The sequence below is a fragment of the Marmota marmota genome, unplaced genomic scaffold (genome assembly GCF_001458135.2).
Source record: "Marmota marmota marmota unplaced genomic scaffold, marMar, whole genome shotgun sequence".
Lineage (NCBI taxonomy): Eukaryota > Metazoa > Chordata > Mammalia > Rodentia > Sciuridae > Marmota > Marmota marmota.
This window is the reverse complement of record NW_026000240.1, coordinates 6,071,650-6,093,361: the sequence shown is the minus strand read 5'-3', so window position 1 is coordinate 6,093,361 and position 21,712 is coordinate 6,071,650. Positions and strand designations below refer to the sequence as shown.

Below are 21,712 nucleotides of genomic sequence, written 5' to 3'. Positions count from 1 at the left end.
AATGTTGCCATGAACATTGGTGTACAAGTGTTTGTATGGACACATATTTTGATTTCTGCTTAGTACATTCATAAGGGTGAAATTGAGTTGAATAGTTACTCTGTATTCTAGTTTTTGAGAAACTGTAAGACATTTTTCCAAAGTGGCTACATGTTTAAATCCCCACCAGCAGTTTCTAGACTGCTTCTAGATGTTCTCATCAACACTTTTTATTCTCTGACCCCATGCTATTTTGACGTGAAATCTAGACTTTTTGCCTTGGCCTCTCTTTACTTCTCTACTATATTTCCCCTTATTCTCCACTACATATGCAGTTTTAGAGAAACTGGTCTCTGCTGCCCCCATTACATGTCATGTTTATTCCTGAAATGATACCTTTGTCTATGCTTGTTCCCCTGTTTTTAACACCCTACTTCCCCCTACCTTTGCCAGTGCAAATCCCTACCATGCTTCAAGTCCATGTTGGCCATTTCAGCTCTGTTGAATCTCTATTCTCTCTGACTTTCTCTGTACTTAGCCCTTAACCATGTTTTATCTTGCTGTTTCATTAAACATTTATCTTATATTTTATCACCTTAATCCACATATGAACTTGCTGAGGACTGGATGACAATGTATTCTATTTCTGCAGCATGGTTCAGAACACACAGTGGATATTGTATAAATATTTGGTTGATTGATTCCAACAGTATCCAGAAATAGAAAACGCTGGTCCTAGTTTTTAAGAACTGGTTTAAATGTGTGGTAGAACTGAAGAAAGAGACAGGCAGATCCAAGATTGCACAGAGTGCATTTTACTGGGGAGTTACTGACAGAAGCATAGTCTTAGATGGTAGTGAGACCAGTGGGTCCCTACAATTTGGATCCAGAGGAGGACATTTATATAATGGTCAGGACAAAAGTGACCTCATCCAAGCTGGAATGTACCTGGTTTATCTCAAGCTAATGTCAAAGACATTAAACACATTCCTGGCATTGACAGTGCCAAGGTCCAGGTTTTAAAGCTCTTCATACCACTCTAATAGTTTGTCTGCTTATAATAGCTGGGAAACTATGTGGGAAAAACAGATCAGGGTTTCTTAGGAACAATCATGGCAGTTATGACACAAGATGGCTGCAGTCAGTCAAGCTGAAACCCTATGGTATACAAGTCCAGTCTTGTATGTACAATGGGTTTCTTCGTGCAAACTTGGAATCTTTAAGAAAATGATTTTAATTGGTTTCTTCTTTCAAGTTAGAAATATGGTGGCAATCCGTTCTAAGCCAACAGAAATGCAGAAAGCTTATAACCAGAGGTTTTTTTGAGTCATCTGTCTAATATGACCAATGTAATAGATAATCGTCTAATTATGAAATAATATTGTTCCAGCTCCCCTCCCCTCACCTACCCCAATGTCTGGAGAGTTCCATCAGAGAGACTAGTAGACAGTAAAAACGAGAGAGACAACCTGTTGCCTGGCATGTTAAGAGGCAAGAAACCTGAACAGGAAGAAAAAAATCTATGCTACCTACTCAAGCTTTTACTGTTATATATGGTATTAGAGGGGGTTCTCCAGAGGAACAGAACCAACAGGATATGTGTATAAATATATGAGAGGGAACTTTTTAGGAACAAGCTCATGTAATCATGGCAGCTGAGGAATCCTATGACAGGTAGTTTGTAGGCTGAGGACCCTGGGATGCTGGGAGCATGGTTCAGCCCAATACTTCAGGCCTCAGAACCAGGGAAGCTGAGGGTGTCCCTCTCAGCTTGAAGCAGAAAGCCTGAGAACATGGAAAAGACGCTGCTGGGGTGTAAATCCTGGGGTCCAGAGGCCAGAGAGCCTGGGACTTCAAGGCAGGAGGTGAGTGTATGTGCTCTCTTGGGGAGAAACACCAACTCGCCTTCTGTGTTTGTTCCCCTGCGACCCCACAGATTGTATGGTGCCCACTCACTCTTAAGAGGGTGGATTCTCCCACCTTGTCCACTCAGACTCACCCACAAACCTCCTCTGGAAACACCTTCACACTCCTTAAGAATGCTTTACCAGATTTATAGGTATTCCTTAATCCTACGAAGTTAAAACCTAAAAGAAACCCTCACATATGTCTGTTCTGTCAAGTAGGAGTGATGCTTTTTTAAATGTTAATGGGAAAATATTACTGACCTCTGACAAATCTTTGTCATGGACACTGAGCAATTTCTATTGAAGGTAGAAATCCCAGCTAAATCTAAATCCCAGCTCTAGCCTTACTAGCTGCATGACTTCTGCAAGTTTCTTGAGCTTTCTTTGCCTCAGTCTCATCATCTCTGAGGCTGGTGCCTATTGAATTGTGAAGAATAACAGAGAGAGTGTATATAAAGCATTAGTCCAGTGCTGGCACATGGGATGTGTAAATAAGAGGTAGTTCCCTGCCTCTCCACTCTTCTCATCTCCCTTCACACACATCAGAGTGAAGACAGAGTTAGCATGGCATGTGGAAGGGACAGTGGAAATGCATGATGAGCATAAAGACATCAAAGGTATATGAGACCCAAGTATGGAGTGCTTGGGGACCACCTGGAAAACTTTAAAGCATATTTCATCTGAGTCGTGGAAGGTCCCCATCAGGAAATGATAAGAGCATTATTATGGCTTGGAGAAGAATGGATGGGCCCTATCAGAAAGGACCCAGAGTAGGTGGAAGGAGTGAGGCTTTGAGAGTTGCCGCAGGGGACAGCATTAAAGAGCAGAGAGCCACATGTTTCCCTGAAGGAAGGAAGGATGTGGCCAGACACAGACATGTAGGAGTAGAGAAAGGGATGTACACACAAGTTCGGGAGGAGGTCAGCACAATCAAAGTGCAAGGAGGAAAAGGAAGGAGAGATGGAGGGCTAAGAAAGGGGCATGTGTGGGACTCCTCCTCTCTGCAGAGTGCTTTAAGGACTCAGTAAAAATGAAGGCAGAAGTAAGACTGATGACCAGAGGAAGAACATGAGTAACAAGACCTTTGTGGGATTCATCCTCCATCTTTTCTGAGAATGGCTCTGTAGCTCTAGATGAAGAAACAAGGGGACAAGGAGTGAGAAAGTCTCCTCCCAACAGACCTGGAACAAAAGTCAGGACAGCCAGGGGGGCAGTGAGGACACTGAAGTAACCACAAACAGCAGTCCAGTGAGGTGGCCAGGGCTGTGCCTGCGAGCACACAAGCTCCTCCCACCGACCCTGCCCCCAAACACTTCTTTGAGCTGCTGATGTACAAATTCAGATGACTCCTTTTCTCTAACCTTCCTAACTACAAATAAATGTTTAGTTAAAAATAGTCAATGTAGAAATAAATTGTTAAGAAGTAGTGTTGGGCTGGGGTCGTGGCTCAGCGGTAGAGCGCTCATCTAGCACGTGTGAGGCCCTGGGTTCAATCCTCAGCACCCCATAAAAATAAATAAATATTGTGCCCATCTACAAATAAAAAAAATTAAGAAGAAGGAGAAGGATAAGAAGAAGAGATGTCATCATCATCATCTCTGGTGTGGAATGGCACATGCAGGGTGTTCCTGAGGCTCTGGCTAGGTTTGTCATGGTTTGTCACACCCATCAGGCGACAGTGAATAACAGGTGCTGGGCTGGGTCTCATTACACAGCTGAGGAAATGGGCTCAGAGCGGGAGAATGATAGATTCCTGAGGTGCAGCAGAATTGAGCACCCCTACATCATGGCCTAGACCTTGTCTTCCACTCACTTCATACCACAGTGACACAGGTCAGGTTTTGCATGAAAGATAAGCAGCTTGGTGTCCACTGCCTCCTGACCTATATCACAGCCACAGCAGAACAGGGCCAGGAGCCCACTAATGCTGCTATACAGTAGAGCAATTAAGAACACAGGCTTGTGATCCTGGACAACTACTTAAATTTTCTGTGCCTCAGTTTCCCCATGAATAAAATGAGGATAATCATAGTATTTGTTGTGAAAAGTATATTAAATAACAGATACAAATTACTTAGAATCTTGCCTCAAATATAGTAAAATGTCAAGTATTTAAAATGATTAGCATATGTTAATAATCATTATAATGACTTTTTCTGCAAAGACTTTGTAACCCATTTTTTAAAAGTATATAAATTCAGGTATCTTCCATGATGGTCAATAGTGATGGCCAGGGCTCCCCCCTACAGCCTCATTTCTTGCTTTCTTCCACCCACTCTGTGACTTTGGGCAGCAAGACTCTTCTACAGAAACAAAACCATAGCAAAAGAGGGTGCACAGAGTTGGAGCCCTTAGGCATCCCTCCTCTCCTTTCCCAGTGCTCATCTCAGATGATGCAAGGAAGGGTCTCTGGCTACAAATCCTGCCCCTCCCAGGATACCTCAGGGTGATGATGCACCTTCAGAAGCTTTGAATATGTCCTTTGAGATATGGCCAGATGAGATGTATCCTTTTCTCCTTCTGATCTTCAAGAAGGTATTTCTTTCTGGGTGCAATGGTGCTCACCTATAATCCCAGTGGCTAGGGCAGCTAAGGCAGGAGGATCACAAGTTCAAAGCCAGCCTCAGCAACTTAGCGAAATCCTAAGCAACTAAGCAAGACCCTGTCTCAAAATTTAAAAATAAAATAAAAGGCTGGGGATGTGACCCAGTGGTTAAGCACCTCTGAGTTCAAGTCCTGGTAGGTAGGTAGGTAGGTAGGTTGGTAGGAATGGAGGAAGGGAGGGAGGGGGAGAGTTTTCTGCCCATGGCTGCTGCTGGCATGTACAGGTACCTCAAGGAACATTAGAAAAATTCACCTCTTCCTTAAGTCATGTCCATTCCATTTTGTTGGAATGACATAGTTTACTGTCCTTCTTGAGTACACAACTTACATAACCAAATGTGGCACCCCTGAGGCTCATATTCATTCCGCTCTGTTATTCTTTAGGTCCTGAAGCACCTACGGCATCTGAACTTTACCAACAACATGGGGGAGCAGGTGACTTTCGACGAGTGCGGTGACCTGGTAGGGAACTATTCCATCATCAACTGGCACCTCTCCCCAGAGGATGGCTCCATCGTGTTTAAGGAAGTTGGGCATTATAATGTCTATGCCAAGAAGGGAGAAAGACTCTTCATCAACGAGGAGAAGATTCTGTGGAGTGGGTTCTCCAGGGAGGTGCGTGCTGTCCATCAGAACACCAGGGGCCACCATTGTGGGCAGGAAACTGTCCTTGGGCTTCACCCCTGGACTTCCAGAATTGAGCCCTTTCTATAACTCACTAACTCCACGTGTCTAGGGCTCCTGTGAACTCCAAGAGAAGCCTCAGAACCTGAGTCCTGTGCCTTCTTACTATATTCAAACAATTTTATTTTGTATAGATATGACTCCCTGGCTAGTAATAAAGTCTCCCTGCATAAAACTTTCCCCAACCAAAGCAAAATATTTAAGCAAACGTAAACATCTTTCAAGTCAGTGACTCTCAACTGGGACCAAAGGGGAAATCCTGCTTATCCTAGATAGGGGAGATAAGTCTGAGAGTGGAAAGGGTTGCTTTTTAGACTGTCACAATGACCAAGAAGTATGAAAGGCCTTCAGCACTTGGGGTCCAGGGATGCTCTTCAGCATAAGTGGGACAATCTTGCATGTAGCAAAGATTTACCTCCTACGCTAACTACCAGCATCTGCCACTGAGACAGTCAAGCCCAAGACAAAGCTGGATGCTTCAGGATGAGGCATTTGCTGTTATCACCATTGACAGTTCACACAGAGGTGGTTTTCTGTCCTCCAAATAGCTTAGTACTGACCCATAAGTCAAAATAACCATTTATTCTCCTACTATAAGAGACCTGTGACAAAGAGAAGGATGCCTGTGACTATAGTCAGGCCTCCCTGTCCTGCATGTCACTGCATCTAGAAACCTGATCAATAACCAGAGTGTGATGTACTGAAGTGGTGACCCTTGTTTGCTGGCTGTAGCCTCGAATGTAGCAGGATGCTAAGAACCATCTTCTCTGCAGGAACCAGACCCTGGGCGGGCACCCTCTTTAACTCTCCTAGGACACCTGGCTGAGAGCCGCTGTGTTTCTCTCTGCATTTACCTTTTTGCTGCCATCCTTGGTTCACTTCTTATAATATGACCAAAGACTCAACTTCATCTTGTTGCCAGATGCTTCTTAGGTTGACAGATATCTGATGAGATGCTGCAATTTCACTGTTTCCCAATGCATAGGAGGGGTTCACGTGTGACAGTGTCCTATAGACAGTGAATCCCACCCACAGTGTGCAGGTCTTTGTTAGTTTCTACTCAAGAGGGTGGATATCAATTACAAACATGTCTTGACCTTTTCCAGATGGGAATTTGGGATTCCAGAGGTTATAATCCTCTGCCCACTAATTATACCCTTGTCTATCTTGTCACACATTTCAACTGACTGAAGTCTAAACTTATTGTACCATTACCTGTTCACCCTGTTGGGTTATTCTTTCATCCACATTAATGCATGTAATTGATTATCTCTAATTGGTACCTGTCTCATTTCCCTTCTTGCATGAAAGCTATTTCCTGTATAGTTCTCTATAATCTTAATGTTCCTGACCAAACTATGTGCGTCATGGGCTTAAACATTAGTGAATGAATAACACAGGGAATCCTCACACATTCAGTCATTTATGTTCCTGAATAGTTGCTAGAATTATAAAGTAACTCTAATAGAAACAATACCTCAAAGCTAACATATAACATGCACCCAACAAATCTTAGAGTCTAATCTACTCTCTCTTTTCTGAAAATTTTGGTGGGAATGACCAAAAAGTGCTATGTATATTTAACTATAAATTACATATTAATAACTTCCTTATATATCTTACAAATTTGTTATTGAGATCAAGGGATCAATGATGTAGAAGCATAGTTTAAACTGAATTATGCTATATACATACAAAGTCATATTTATATAGCATTATCATTTCTTCCTTTGGTTTTTTTGTTATGTTTTGTTTGTTTGTTTGTAGTGCTAGGGGTCAAATCCAGGGCCTCGGCCATGCGAATCATTGCTACCACTGAGCTACTCCTCCAGTCCTCCAGCCCTCCAGTATCATATCTTAAAAAAAATGCTCTCAATTTATTTACAAATGTAGCACTGTAGAGTTAAGTCTTTAAAGACCCTTATCTCCAATCCTTCAATTTGAAGTTGATGACACTGAGGTTCAGTTATGCAACGGTGACTTCCCAGGCCCAATGGAGGGTATAAGGACTAGAACTAGACCCTAGGGCCTAGGTGCTCTGTCCTCTACACTCTTCTGTCAATTATTCTTCCCTTGCTTTGCTGCAACAAATAAGAATTAAAATAGACATCTTCATTTGGGGCTTGGAGGTCAGATGAGCTTTCTTGGCCAGAACTGGACAGGTATCTTTAATAAGTCTTTGGGGAGACCTAGAGATCCTGGATGGCTTTTTGAACAATGGATCTTTCCAGTGGCCATTTCTGCCTACTCTTATGGTGATAAGATTTCTCTTTGACTGACAGATGTTGTAGGATGAAATAAGAGGACTCAGAGGCAACATTCTTCTAATCCTTAACTAGTATAAAACAGGGTTTATTATGGTGAAAAGTGTAGACTTTGACAACTGACCTGGGTATGAATTCAGCTTTCCAATAGGGTCACAGTGTGACCTTCAGACTGTACATTAACCACATGAAGAACAGAAAAGAGGCGTGGCTAAAAAGGCTGCTAGGGGCCCCTGATTTCTGCACTTCCCTCTTTCTTTAATCATAGAACTCTGGGACTCATGACTGCCCAGAATAAAGATGGTATTTTCCAGCTTCCTTTTTTTCTAAGTGTGGCTGTGGAATGGGATCTAAGTGGCAGTGTTGTGCCTTGGCTTCTGGGAACCTTCTTTGAGAAACTGCTTGCAAGTGTCCTTTGCTCTCTTCTGCATCCTTTCCTCTATCTTGCCTCCTAGAACCATCTTACACCCTGCCACCATCAAGGAACATGAGGCAAGTGCCTAGTGTAACAGAAAAACAAGGCAGAAAGAGTCTGGGTCTCCAACACTGTGAGTGCCCTGTTATTCTGGACCACAACCCTAGACACTTATGTAAGAGAGAAATGCACTTCAACTTTATGGAGTCATTTTGTTATTTGGAGATTTTGGAACTCACAGTCTAACATAAATCAAAACAGAAAGCTACTAAACTCATTTCATTAGGCTAATATTATCTCAAGGCCCCAAACCGACAAGAACAGTATAAGCAAAGACAATGATAGGCCAATCTTGTTGAATAAGATGCAATCTTACTAACTATAAATGCTCATATCGTAATAAAATCTCAGCAAACTTAGAGCAGCAGTGCACGAAATATATAATATATAATGATCCAGTAGAGTTGGTAATGAAATGTACAGGAATATAATGTTAGCCAAATACTACAAATTTCATAACTGTAGCTTATTACATTAACAAAATAAAGGATTGCTTACATTTGTGTGCACCAAAAATCCTGAATGCTTTTAATTCCCATAACCTGAATGCACGACTCTTTTTCAGCAGACTCTGCTGCAGGTTAATGGAGCAACTTTGCCCACAGACTCAGAGCAGCAGAAAAATCTTGAGAATTTACAGTTCCCAACAATGAGGCTAAACCAGTCAATAGTGTGGAAGTATGAAGCCCTAGCCCCTCCTCATGTCAGGACCATCTGAGGCAGAGCCCACCGTCCAGGGGCCCCTCTTAGAGCACAAGCTACTTTCTGAGGGACTTGGCTCATCCTCCACCCCTTCTACATCCTACATCCCCCATTCTTGCCTGTTTCCAGTGGAAGGACTTCTTTTTATAAATCACTTGTACACAAATCCTCAACTCACATTCTGCTTCCAAAGACAATCTAAAATAATCAATGTGTGAGATGCACCTGCATTTTTTTTCCTACTGTTCTTATCTGGTTTTGTTTCCAGGATTATTATATTTGCTTTACAAGAATAAATTAGAAAATGTTCCTTTATTTTTTTCCATTCTCTGATAGTTTGTATAAAATTAGATTGATCTCTTCCTTACAAGTTTGATTTTTTGTTTGCCTATAATGGACACAGGATGCTGATGTCCTCTTGGGAATTAACGTACAGCAGATGCAGGAGCAAAGGGCAGAGAGAAGCAGAGTTAGATGTAGGTTATTGTCCCCTTTATGGCTTTTGCTTTGGACAGTAGACATTAAAAATGCCTAACTAAAAGTAAGCCAAACATAAACCAGTCATGATGGAAGAAAGCAAGGATCATGGTTCACTAATCAAATACTGTGTACCTGAAGTCCATTAAGAAAATATAATAAAACAAAATCCATCATCATTATCTGAAAGTAATGGAGCCCTGCAGCTTTCTGTTGGTTAGTTAGTTGCCTGAGACAGCTCTCTGATCCACTTACTTTGGATTCTTCCATGCCTGTCCTGATTGCCGCACTGAACTGTAGCAAGGATCTCAGAAATCACCCTGGAAAGAAGCAGAATTGTAAGACACTGCAAAGTTCAGAGTCTCACTTTCAAACAATTTCCCCTTGTCTCTGTATCCCTCAACCTTGTGACAAAGCCTCTGTGTGTAAGTCACTATCCTTGTTATCTTTTAGTTTGTCTCAAGCTTTTTTATCCCTGGAGAAGAAACAGGAATCACTCCCTTTCACAGCTAACAGAACCAAGGACCCCTGGACCTACCTCTGCCTGGAAAGGACCAGAAGTCTGCTATACTGGTCCTTGTGCCCAAACTCCTCCCCCCTTGCATGTGTCCAAGGAGCTGTGGGACTGACCCCCTGACCCCACTGTTATAGCCACTCAGTTTGTGCTCTCTACCCTCCAGGTGCCCTTCTCCAACTGCAGCAGAGACTGCCTGGCAGGGACCAGGAAAGGGATCATTGAGGGGGAGCCCACCTGCTGCTTTGAGTGTGTGGAGTGTGCGGACGGGGAGTACAGCGATGAGACAGGTAAAGGCACAGCCCCTCGTGGAGACCGTGAAGGGCTCCATCCACTTCAGGGGCCTGGAGTCAGCAAAGCCCATGGAAGAGCTGGGTGGAGATGGTGCTTAGCACAGTTTTTCAGTGTTACACTGTGCTTGGCAGAGGGGGAAGAGAAAAGGAACCTCAGATGTTCTTTTAATTCCATAGGAACTGTCAAATACGTCTGTGACATGTCTTTCACTCACTTTGAAACTGCACTCCAACATTCTTCCCTTTTCTTGGAATTCAGTACCCTAAAATAGAAAGCACCATCTGCTCCAGGCTCCAGAGTTAATTGGCCATGACAAGTTGCCACTGGTGCCTGGTGCTGTATTTGTCTTCTTTATGTTTTTCCTGTGCCTCAAGTTCTCTTAAAGTGGGGGTAACAATTAAGCCTGTCTTATAGAGTCTGGAGAATTAAACAGATTAATATTGGTAAGGCACATGCAAGTTCTAGGTAAATGTTTGCTAAATACATCTTTGATTAGCATATTAAAAGCACTTTATAAATATTAACTACACTGTTATTACTGTTATTATTCAATCCTCAACACAAAAAAATGGGCTTATCATTAGTTTCATAGTACAGATGAAGAAACTGAGGCTCAGAGAGGTTGATGAGCTGGTAAATGGCCTGGCCAGGATCCCATCCAGATCTCTAACTACAAAATCCATGCTCCCTTCACTGCCCCAAACTGCACACTACCTGACACATATCAAGATTTAGCAAATCTTTATTGCTTGAATAAATCTGCAGTCCCCTCATTGGAAATCCATGGATGTGGATGGAGAGAGGGAAACACAGGCCATATTCATAGAGTGTTCTGCCCTGATCTAAAAGAATGTCTGCTCTGGCATGTCTAAAGAGTCCATACACATATGCAAAATAAACCAAGATGAATGTGAGTTCATAGATGTGTTAATCTACTTCATCATAGTCATCATTTTACTGTCTGTACATATCCCACAACATCATGTTTCATACCTCAAGTGTGCACAATAAAATTTATTTTAAAAATAAATAAATCAGGCTGAATTGAGTTGCACTGTGCACAGCTGATGGACCATGCTAGACCTTTGGCATGCAGGGCCATCTCTACTCCAAACCATAAGCAGACAGCATGAAAAGAAACAAGTGCCCCCCCCACACACACACACAAAGGAAAAGCAAAACAACTAACAGAGCAGTCAAAGGTTCATAGTTTTTTGTTCTGCTTTAGGATTTTTGTGGCTGATTGGATAGTACTGGCGATTAAACTTTACCACTGAGTTACATCCTCAGTTCTTTTAATTTTTATTTTTTTTATTTTGAAACAGGGTCTTGCTAAGTTTCTGAGGCTAGCCTAAAACTTGCAATCCTCCTGCCTCTGCCTCCCCAGTCTCTGGGATTATAGCCATGGGCCACTGTGCCTGGCTGGTACATAGTTTTTGATAGTGTAAAAATCACAATGGTTTTATCAATAAAGAAAGTATACAGTGACCAAATCAAATAACCTGTGTGCTCTCACCGCCACATATACATACTCACAGATGTTGGTCTATGCCACTTGGTAGCTAACCACCCACTGGGACATTTTACAGATGCCAGTGCCTGTATCAAGTGCCCGGATGACTTCTGGTCCAACGAGAACCACACTTCCTGCATCGCCAAGGAGATTGAGTTTCTGTCGTGGACTGAGCCCTTTGGGATCGCGCTCACCCTCTTTGCGGTGCTGGGCATTTTCCTGACAGCCTTCGTGCTGGGTGTCTTCATCAAGTTCCGCAACACGCCCATCGTGAAGGCCACCAACCGAGAGCTCTCCTACCTCCTCCTCTTCTCCCTGCTCTGCTGCTTCTCCAGCTCCCTGTTCTTCATCGGAGAGCCCCAGGACTGGACGTGCCGCCTGCGCCAGCCGGCTTTTGGCATCAGCTTCGTGCTCTGCATCTCGTGCATCCTGGTGAAAACCAACCGCGTCCTCCTGGTTTTTGAAGCCAAGATCCCCACCAGCTTCCACCGCAAGTGGTGGGGGCTCAACCTGCAGTTCCTGCTGGTTTTCCTCTGCACCTTCATGCAGATCGTCATCTGTGTGATCTGGCTCTACACGGCGCCCCCCTCCAGCTACCGCAACCACGAGCTGGAGGATGAGATCATCTTCATCACGTGCCACGAGGGCTCGCTCATGGCGCTGGGCTTCCTGATTGGCTACACCTGTCTCCTGGCTGCCATCTGCTTCTTCTTCGCATTCAAGTCCCGGAAGCTGCCGGAGAACTTCAACGAAGCCAAGTTCATTACCTTCAGCATGCTCATCTTCTTCATCGTCTGGATCTCCTTCATTCCAGCCTATGCCAGCACCTACGGCAAGTTTGTCTCTGCCGTGGAGGTGATCGCCATCCTGGCAGCCAGCTTCGGCTTGCTGGCCTGCATCTTCTTCAACAAGGTCTACATCATCCTCTTCAAGCCCTCCCGGAACACCATCGAGGAGGTGCGCTGCAGCACCGCTGCGCACGCTTTCAAGGTGGCAGCCCGGGCCACGTTGCGCCGCAGCAATGTCTCCCGAAAGCGGTCCAACAGCCTCGGGGGCTCTACGGGATCCCTCCCCTCCTCCTCCATCAGCAGCAAGAGCAACAGCGAAGACCCCTTCCCGCAGCCCGAGAGGCCGAAGCAGCAGCAGCCGCTGGCCCTGACCCAACAAGAGCAGCAGCAGCAGCAGCAGCAGCAGCCCTTGACCCTCCAGCCACAGCAGCAGCAATCGCAGCAGCAGCCCAGATGCAAGCAGAAGGTCATCTTCGGCAGTGGCACCGTCACCTTCTCCCTGAGCTTTGACGAACCTCAGAAGAACGCCATGGCTCACAGGAATTCCACGCATCAAAACTCCCTGGAGGCCCAGAGAAGCAGCGATGCCCTGACCAGACACCAGGCACTGCTCCCGCTGCAGTGTGGGGAGACAGACTCAGACCTGACCACCCAGGAAACAGGCCTGCAAGGGCCCATGGCCGGGGCCCACCAGCCAGAGATGGAGGATCCGGAAGAGATGTCCCCAGCACTTGTTGTGTCCAGTTCCCGGAGCTTCGTCATCAGCGGGGGAGGCAGCACGGTCACGGAAAACATACTGCATTCCTAGAAAGGAAGAAGGCCTGGCCAGGAAGAATAGAGAGAGGTTTCTTGGAATCACAGGGACGAGGAATCACCGCACACTCCTTTCCTTTGAGGAAAATGGGACAATAGACGCATCAAACACCCCAACTTAGTCGCCCTGCTTTAAATGGCAGTCAATTGGCTCTTGATCCCTTTACAATTAAAAAAGAAAGAAAGGAAGGAAGGAAGAGCCGTGTGTTCTGTGATCGTGTTTGTCAGAATGTTATGTCATGGTCAGATGTGCTGTCATTCCCATCTGAAATCTCTTCCACTGCTATATCTCACCCAGCAGCTCAGAGATGAAGTCAAGGCTTTAAGCTGCCCACCTACACCTTCTTTAAAAGAAAAGGGGGGGGGGATTGGGTGGTGGCTCAGCGGTAGAGCACTGGCCTAGCACAGGCGAGGCCCTGGGTTCGATCCTCAGAACCACATAAAAATAATTAATTAAAGATATTGTGTCCAACTACAACTAAAAAATAAATATTAAAAAAAAGAAAAGTGGTGTGTGTATGTGTGTGTGTGTGTGTGTGTGTGTGTGTGTAGAAATGCCTGCCCTGTAAATCATGGACAGCCATGACCTGAATCATGGTCCAGAGAAAAAAAGTATGCAGACTGACAGGACGTCCAGTTTGCCAGCTGGAGTTAAGAGTCTGAAAGTCATCACATCACCAGAACTGCCCAACACCTTGACAATGGAAAGAATTTAAAATGTTCAAAAACATCAGAGGGATGTGCCCCCTCTTATTTATGAAAACCATAAGATGTGAGTTTCTTGGCCTTGGTCTCCTACCTGCTGCTGCTCTTGGGTGACGTCTAGAAAGTCTGCATCCCTTCTGTAGCAATATGTCTGGTTTTTTTTCCAGAACACGATAGTGAGGTCACATTTATATTCCAGGATCACAAGAATCACCTCCAGTTGTTGGGAAGGGACTGTGTAAAGTCAATGAGCTGTATGTATCTGTTATTAATATTGTTGTATCTAGCTTTATCCTTACAAAAATGCTTCTGTTGTAATGGTCCGTGGACAATATAAACTGAAAAATTGTTGCAGTCTGGTTTCTACACAGCAGTGTTATTGAGCTCCATTTTCCTTTTCCATCCCACCACCCTCACCCCCATGAGCAGAGCCCTATGTGAGACCTTTCAGGGCCTCGGGAGTCCAGAAACTCCCTCTGTCTCTGCACTAATGGCTTTCTGAAGCCAGATCCATGCCTGACCTGGTGAAGGATGAGCTCCAGGTCGTTCGTTGCCTCCCTGCCAGTTGCTGGGGTCAGAGGGTGGTTCCAGGTGAGCCCCACCCCACACTCCTTTCCCTTGAGGAAGACGGGATAATAGACGCATCACCCCAAGGCCAAGACTGAGTTCCCTCCAGCAGTGGAGTGAAAGGAAATAGATGGCCCTATCAAAGTATTTATTCAGTTTCCCCCCAACTTGGGGTGATGAGGGGATTGGAAATAGGGACAAAGGAACACACAAATATAGAGAAAGCAGGACCCAGTGGGAAAGCCAGCCCTGATGAGGCCTGACTGACACCAGAGCAGGCTCCACCTGTTTATTACAGGTGTAAACATCAAAAGGATGTATTGTGAGAAAGCTTCTTCAAGATAAACAAAAACAAGGTTGCGAGCAGGAACCACCCTATTAAAAGCTTATCAGCTTGCGCCCATATCTCTTCTACCTCTGGGCAGCTGGCATTTGAACCCAAGGCTATGGAACCAATAAGTGTTGTGAGGCACAGAAGCCTCTTTAACCATGTGCTACCAGCGACTGAGCAGTCTCCATTGGTGTATTTCCACCAGGAGTTCTGCCTAGGGATGGTTTGGAGAAATCCATAATTCATTTGAGGCTCCCCACAGCCCTGAGAACTCAGACTACAGTGCCAGAGAGATGAGGTGGAAGCCCAGGCTTGGTCACTGATAAGCTGGGTGACCTTAGGCAGGGAACCACAACCTCTCTGAGCTCTAGCTTCTTTGACTCCAAAATGCAGGTAATAATCATCCTTTTCTCTCAGAACTCTTACCTTACTATGTAAGTTAAGCATGGTACCTGACACATCGTAAGTACGCGATAAATATTATTAATACAAATACTAATGTCACGACTACTATTCTTTCATATGCTTAGACTGTGCTGTAGATCATGGATATCCTCCAGAGGTCCACATGTTAAAGACTTGATCCCCAAGGTGGCACTATGGAAGGTTATGGAACCTTTAGGAGGTGGGGCCTAGTGAGATTGTCATCAGGGGTGACAATCTCTTGAAGGGGATTGTCCCCTTCTTCTTTGGCTCTTGCTTCCTGGCGATCAGACCAGCAGTTTGTTCTGCCACACACTCCCCACCATTGCCATCTGTCAACCCTACCAGAGGCCTAAAAATGATGAGTCTGTCTGAACATGGCCTGGAATAAAAGAAATCTTTTTTCTTTATAAGTTCATTATCTCAGGCATTTTGGTACAGGGACAGAAAGTTGACTGACACAAAATACAAAGCAAAATTTTTATTAACCATTCATATTTTAATGACTAACCCACTGACCACAATAATTTTCTCCATAATAAAGTCCATAATAAATTCTGGGGCCCAGGCCAATGGGACAGGCCTACTAATTTGGCTCACGTTGAGGAAGCCAGATAGCCAGTCAGAAGGCCCAATGCTCCGTGGTGCCAGAGCCCACACCTCCAGCATCAAATAAAGGCTCTCACCAACTGTCAGTCTCTCAGATCCTTCTGAATGCTTCATTATTACAAGACCAAACCATAAAGCAATTAAATCTGTCTGCAACCTCTAACTTTACAGTTCTTCATGACTTCTTTCTCTGACTGCTTTTTTCCAAAGGGATTCCTGTCAGTGATTTTTAAGGTAACTTTTGACATCATGGTCATTATGCTTACAATGAAAAACCAGAGAGGACACCATAGAAAGCAGAACTGAGACACTGAAGGTGGCCACATCCCAACGGGTTCCACCCAGAAAGAGAATCAGCCCTGTCTCCGCTGCCCAGCTGCTACCCCACTTCTGGTCAGCCTCTGAGCAAGGAACAGAACTGAGTGAGGATTTATATTTAACATTTTACCTGGTCTTTAAAAAAATAGAAAATAAAAGAAGTACAGTGGCATATGCCTATTATCTCAGAATCTGGGCAGCAGAAAAGAGAGGATTACTTGAGTTCAGAAGTTAGAGAGCAGTGTGGGCAACATCTAAAAAAAAAATTAAATTAAAAAAAAACTAAACTAAAAGCTTAATGACTTTTTAAAAATGTATCACAACAACTATGTGGAAACAATCTCAACAGAATGTCACATCTCATCCTTCCTGGATTTGATTTCATTGTTCTCCTCACCTAGGTAAAAACAAAAACAACAACAACTACCACTACTACTACTACTATTGTTGCTGCTACTCCCCCTCCTCCTCCTCCTCCCCCTCCTCCTCCTCTTCTTCCTCCTGCAAAGGTGGCTGAAGCTGGGCTGGGGCTGGGGCTCAAGTGATAGCGCACTCACCTGGCATGCTCAAGGCACTGGGTTCGGTCCTCAGCACCACATAAAAATAAAATAAAAAGATATTGTGTCCACCTAAAACTAAAAAATAAATTAAGAAAAAAAAAGGTGACTGAAGCTCAGCCAGGAGAACACATAACAGTTCCGTTAAGCCTTCAGTTTGCCAAGTGCTTGCAAATAAAGTAATCTGTCCAATATTCTTCAGAAAGGTCAACACAGCATCATTGTCCCAGTATATATGGAGCACCAAATCGGAAGTATGATATATGAATTTTCATGATTTTTCTATAACAAACTAATTTCTATCTCAGATTCTCATTCAGCCTGGTGACAGAAATTTGATGTTAGTCATATTGGGGGGGGGGTTCTTAATAACTTCAGAGTTTTCTAAATCACTTTAAATATTTCGGAGTAAATTCAGAGGTTTTCTTCTGCCTTTGAGGCAGGAGTTTGTCATGTGAAGGGTTAATGTTCTTCCATCACCAGCAACTCCTGTTGACATGGCTGACAGCCATCTTGTCTGGCCCTCAGTAATTATGCCTCCATGCTGGCTTCCTCTGAGATGTGTGTATTCATCCATTTTCTCTTACTATAATAGAATACCCAAGGCAGTTTCACTTTATAGAAAAAAACAGGTTTTTTTAGCTCCTAGTTCCAAGTTCCAAGATCAGGTAGGTTCCATTGGCTTGGCCTCTGGAAAGAACCTAATGGCAGGTGGTGTCACAGCAGGAGTATATGTGGGAGGAAGATCACATCTCAAAACAGGAAGCCAAAGAGTTTACTCTTTTTTATGTAATTTTTTAATTCATATATGACAGCAGAATGCATCACAATTCTTATTACATATATAGAGCACAATTTTTCATATCTCTGGTTGTATACATAGTGTATTCACACCAATTCATGTCTTCATACATGTACTTTGGATAGTAATGATCATCACATTCCACCATCATTAATAACCGCTTGCCCCCTCCCTTCCTCTCCAACCCCTCTGTCCTATCTAGAGTTCGTCTAGGAAGGTTCATTGCATGGAGTTCATTCCTTAAAAGAAGAAAAAGTCAACAAGTAAATGACTTAACACTAAGAGCTCACTCTTCAACCAACTCACTCTCTTGAAAGCTCAGAGTCCCATGAGAGCTACCCTAATCCCTTCTAAAAGCTCCACTAAGCTCCACCTCTTAAAACTTCCACAACAACACTCAGAACTGCCACGTTAGGAACCAAGCTCCCAGCACTTGAACCCCTTGGGACACCTGAACCCCTTAGGGACACACAAATCCCCATATAGTCCCCAATCACAGAGTTGATTCCCAGTCATTAAAAAAAAAAATAGTTTATCAACTGGTAGGCCTTTCCCAGCCCTGCTAGTTCTCTCAGCTATACCCACATCCATCCTGGGGCTGGGGAACCACAGAGAGCTCTCACTGCCCATGATGATGTGAAGAATTCTTGTGTGCTAAGCCTCCAGGGCACCAGATGAGAAGCAGGCTATGTATCTCCAAACCTATGTACATTTTTGTGGCAGGCAGAATAATGATCGCCCAAAGATGACTGCATTCCAGATAGGCAGGGTGGCACAAGCTTGTGATATCAGTCAGCTACCCAGGAAGCTGAGACAGGAGCCAGTCTGGGCAACTTAGAGAGACTCTGTTTCAAAGTAAAGAAAAAAAAAATTCGAAGGGCTGGGTTTGTAGCTCAGTGGTAAGTTCCCTGGGTTCAATCCCCAGTACTGGGCGGGGGGGAGATACCCATATTCTAAATTCCAGAACCTAGAATTATCCTAAAGAATGGATAAATTCAAGTTGCTAATTGAATTAAGATTGCTAGCAGCTTTAAGATAGGAACATTCGCCTGAATTTTCCAGGTGGACCCCATGTAATCATAGGAATTCTTAAGTGTGGAAGAGGCTTGCAGAAGAATGAGTGTCGGGGTGATAGGATGTGGAAATGACTCCATCGACCACTGTTGATTTTGTATGTGAAAGGGAACAGAAACCAAGATATGCAGATGACTTCTAGAAACTGGAAAAAGCAAAAACACTGATTCTCCCCTAAGACTGAAAGCCATCTTGTCTGACCCTCAATAATTGTGCCTGTTACATTCTACTATCTTTCCTATCCCCACATCCCCTCCACTCCCCTCCCTTCACTTCCCTCTACCTAATCTTAGGTAATGCTATTCTTCTCTAGTGCCCCACGCCTTGTTGTGAATTAGTATCCGCATATTAGAGAAAACATTTGGCCTTTGGTTTTTTGGGATTGACTTATTTTGCTTAGCATGATATTCTCCAACTCCATCCCCATTTACTGGCAAATACCATAATTTCATTCTTCTTTAAAGCTGAGTAATACTCCATTGAATATATATATACCACATTTTCTTTATCCATTCATCTATTGAAGGACACCTAGGTTGGTTCTATAGTTTAGCTATTGTGAATTGAGCTGCTATAAACATTGAGGTGGCTGCATCACTGTAGTGTGCGATTTTAAGTCCTTTGGGTATAAACTGAGGAGTGAGATAGCTGGGTCAAATGGTGTTTCTATTCCAAATTGTACCAATTTGCAGTCCCACCAGCAATGTATGAGTGAGACACTTAATCATTCTTTGTCTCAGTTTCCTATATTACATAGATAGAATATTTCCTACTATAAATATCAGCTATGGTGGCTTGTGGGAAAAAAACGAATTGATGTAAAACTATCACCTTCAACAATATTGGCAAAATATGGGTAATCATTAAAACTACAGATGACCAAAGTTTAGAGGGTTTGCTTTTGAATACTCAGGAAATACCATGGATTCAATGATTTTTTTCTATTAGGTTTCTTCATTGGTGACAATAGAATCCACTCCAATCAGCATAAGCATAAAAGGATTCGTTCGAAGATATTAGGAAGCTTTTACAATTTTAGGCCCAGTGATCCAAGTTTGGATGCCACACAACTGGGAACAATTCATACCTACAATCACCATGGCCCTGTTTGGGCAAAAATCTTGCTGCGTCTCCTGCCTTCCATGCCACATCTGAGACCCAGAGACACACCCTAGAACTGCAGCCAGAGGAACCACACCCATCTGCCATGTGCTCGGGCCCCACTCACATCCACTTTCTGAGTCCCACGCTAGTCACATGCAGACGTCAGCCACCAGCGAGTCTGGAAATGTAGCTCTTGCTTTGCAGCCTCTCTCATGGAGGACACATAGAAGGTCAGAGTCGGTGATGAATGGGCCAATCTGTCATCCACTACCCAGAACCAAATATTTTCAAGATCATACACTAAAGGAAAAGCACACTCTCCAGAGGGAAAAAACAACTGAAAGGATTCCCTTTCATCTTAACAGCAGTGATAGATTCTAAAAGAAAGATAGCTGCATTGGCATTTCACCATAAGAATCTGCCAGCAGATAACACAGAGCACGCAGCAAGGCCAGGAGGGGAGCTGGAGACCAGTGTTGTGTAATAAGCCCATTCATACTATCTGGCTTTCTAGTGGGGTGTGTGTGTGTGTGTGTGTGTGTGTGTCTATTTAATAACTAGGAGAATAATACATGATCCTTCAATAATGATTATATCTGGGTGTTAGAATTTTGCATGATTCTTTTATTTTCTCTTTAATATTTTTCTGGGTTTTTTTCCCATTAATTTCTTTCTGCCAAAGAAAAACAAAAATTTTTAAAAATTAATTAATAAAACAAAAAAAATACTAAGATAATTTCCACAATCGTGATTTAAAGTAAAACGAAAAAAAAAAAAAATCTCTTCTCTGTGATGATATTATGGCCATTTTTTTCATTCATTCTTTGTGTTATAGTTTTTATTTAGAAATAATTTCAAATTTATAAAAAAAAAAATTTTGCCAAGTAAAAGTAGTACAAATAGAGCACCTGTCCCCCTCCACCCAGATTCACTTACTAGTTGACATTTTATCCCATTTGCCTTGACATTTGTGCTGCAGGGATTTAACACAACACGATGCTCACTCAAGTATTTATGGGTGAGATCACAGATGCCTGTGATTTGTTTTAAAATACAAGAGTGAGGGGGAAATAAGTGTGCAGAGGAAGACAGGAGGAGTGGGAAGCTGCGTCTGTTGAAGCTGGGGAATCTGGAATGGGTGCAGGAAGCGTCACACGTCACATTCTTTTTCTTTTTTCTTTTTCTCTCTCTCCTTTTTTTTTTTTTTTTGGTATTGGGGACTTGACCCAATAATAACCACTAAGCCACATCCCCTGCCCTTTTTATTTTTTTATTTTGAGACAATGTCTCCCTAAGTTGCTTAGGGCCTTGAACTTTCTATCCTCCTGCCTCAGCTTCCCTAGTCACTGGGGTTACAGGCATGTGCCATTGCACCCAGCTAAGACTTCACTTTTCTATTCCTTCTACTTTTGTGGAGGTATGATGTGTGTGTGTGTGTGTGTGTGTGTGTAATAAAAAATCAATATTAAAAAGCAGTCAAAGGCTTAAAAAAATTCACCAGTCCAAAAGTCACATAAAAGAATTTCCTCAATTTGGTTCTATTATGAGAGAAATCAGTCAGTCAAATGGTCATAGGAAAAAGAATCTGAAAGCCTGTCAAGCAGCTAAAATTTTAGTTGGGAAAAAAAAAAACTTAAAATCAAATTGGCTGTGTGTATAGCTCAGTGGTCGACTATATGCTTAGTATGTGCCAAGGCCCTGGGTTCAATCTCCAGCATCAATAAACATTGATTAAATTAAAACCTTTACTACCAAATTTAAAAAGTGATTCTTTAAAACGTATCTGTATGGCCTTTCTGGAGTTGGATAAATCCAGTTATGATGTTTGATCTGATTTTTGATCTTATCCTTAGATGAACCAACTGTTGCCTGGTTTGATTTGTTTAGATTGTCCTCTGGCAAAATAGTCAGTCCTTAACAGATTCCTACTAGCTTTGGTAGCAGTAATTTCTCCGTTGTGTATACTTTCCCAAGAAAATAACACAGCAGAGAGCAAAAATAATTAGTTCCAACATCAGGCTAAAAGAGGAATAAACCCAGCATAATAGCATGCCTCTAATCCCAGTGACCCAGGAGACTAAGGCAGGAGAATCACAAGTTTGAGGCTAGCCTGGGCAACTTAGTGAGACCTGTCTCTAAATTTAAAAAAAAGGGGCTGGGGATATAGCTCAGTGGTAAAGAGCCCTTTAGTTTAAGACCCCCTGTACG

At 43.3% G+C, this 21,712-nt stretch overlaps 1 protein-coding gene across 2 annotated transcripts in view; it reads left to right on the top strand.

The window, feature by feature from the left end:
- Casr (calcium sensing receptor) overlaps positions 1-14,073 on the top strand; it is a 75,182-nt gene extending 61,109 nt beyond the window's left edge. For both annotated transcript variants that reach the window (XM_015487289.2, XM_048793944.1), the window contains 3 exons: positions 4,875-5,105; positions 9,773-9,896; positions 11,490-14,073. In XM_015487289.2, coding sequence (XP_015342775.1) covers positions 4,875-5,105; positions 9,773-9,896; positions 11,490-13,009 — 1,875 coding nt within the window. In that variant the 3' untranslated portion in view covers positions 13,010-14,073. The remainder of the gene's footprint in view (positions 1-4,874; positions 5,106-9,772; positions 9,897-11,489) is intronic.
- The last annotated feature ends 7,639 nt before the right edge of the window (positions 14,074-21,712 follow it).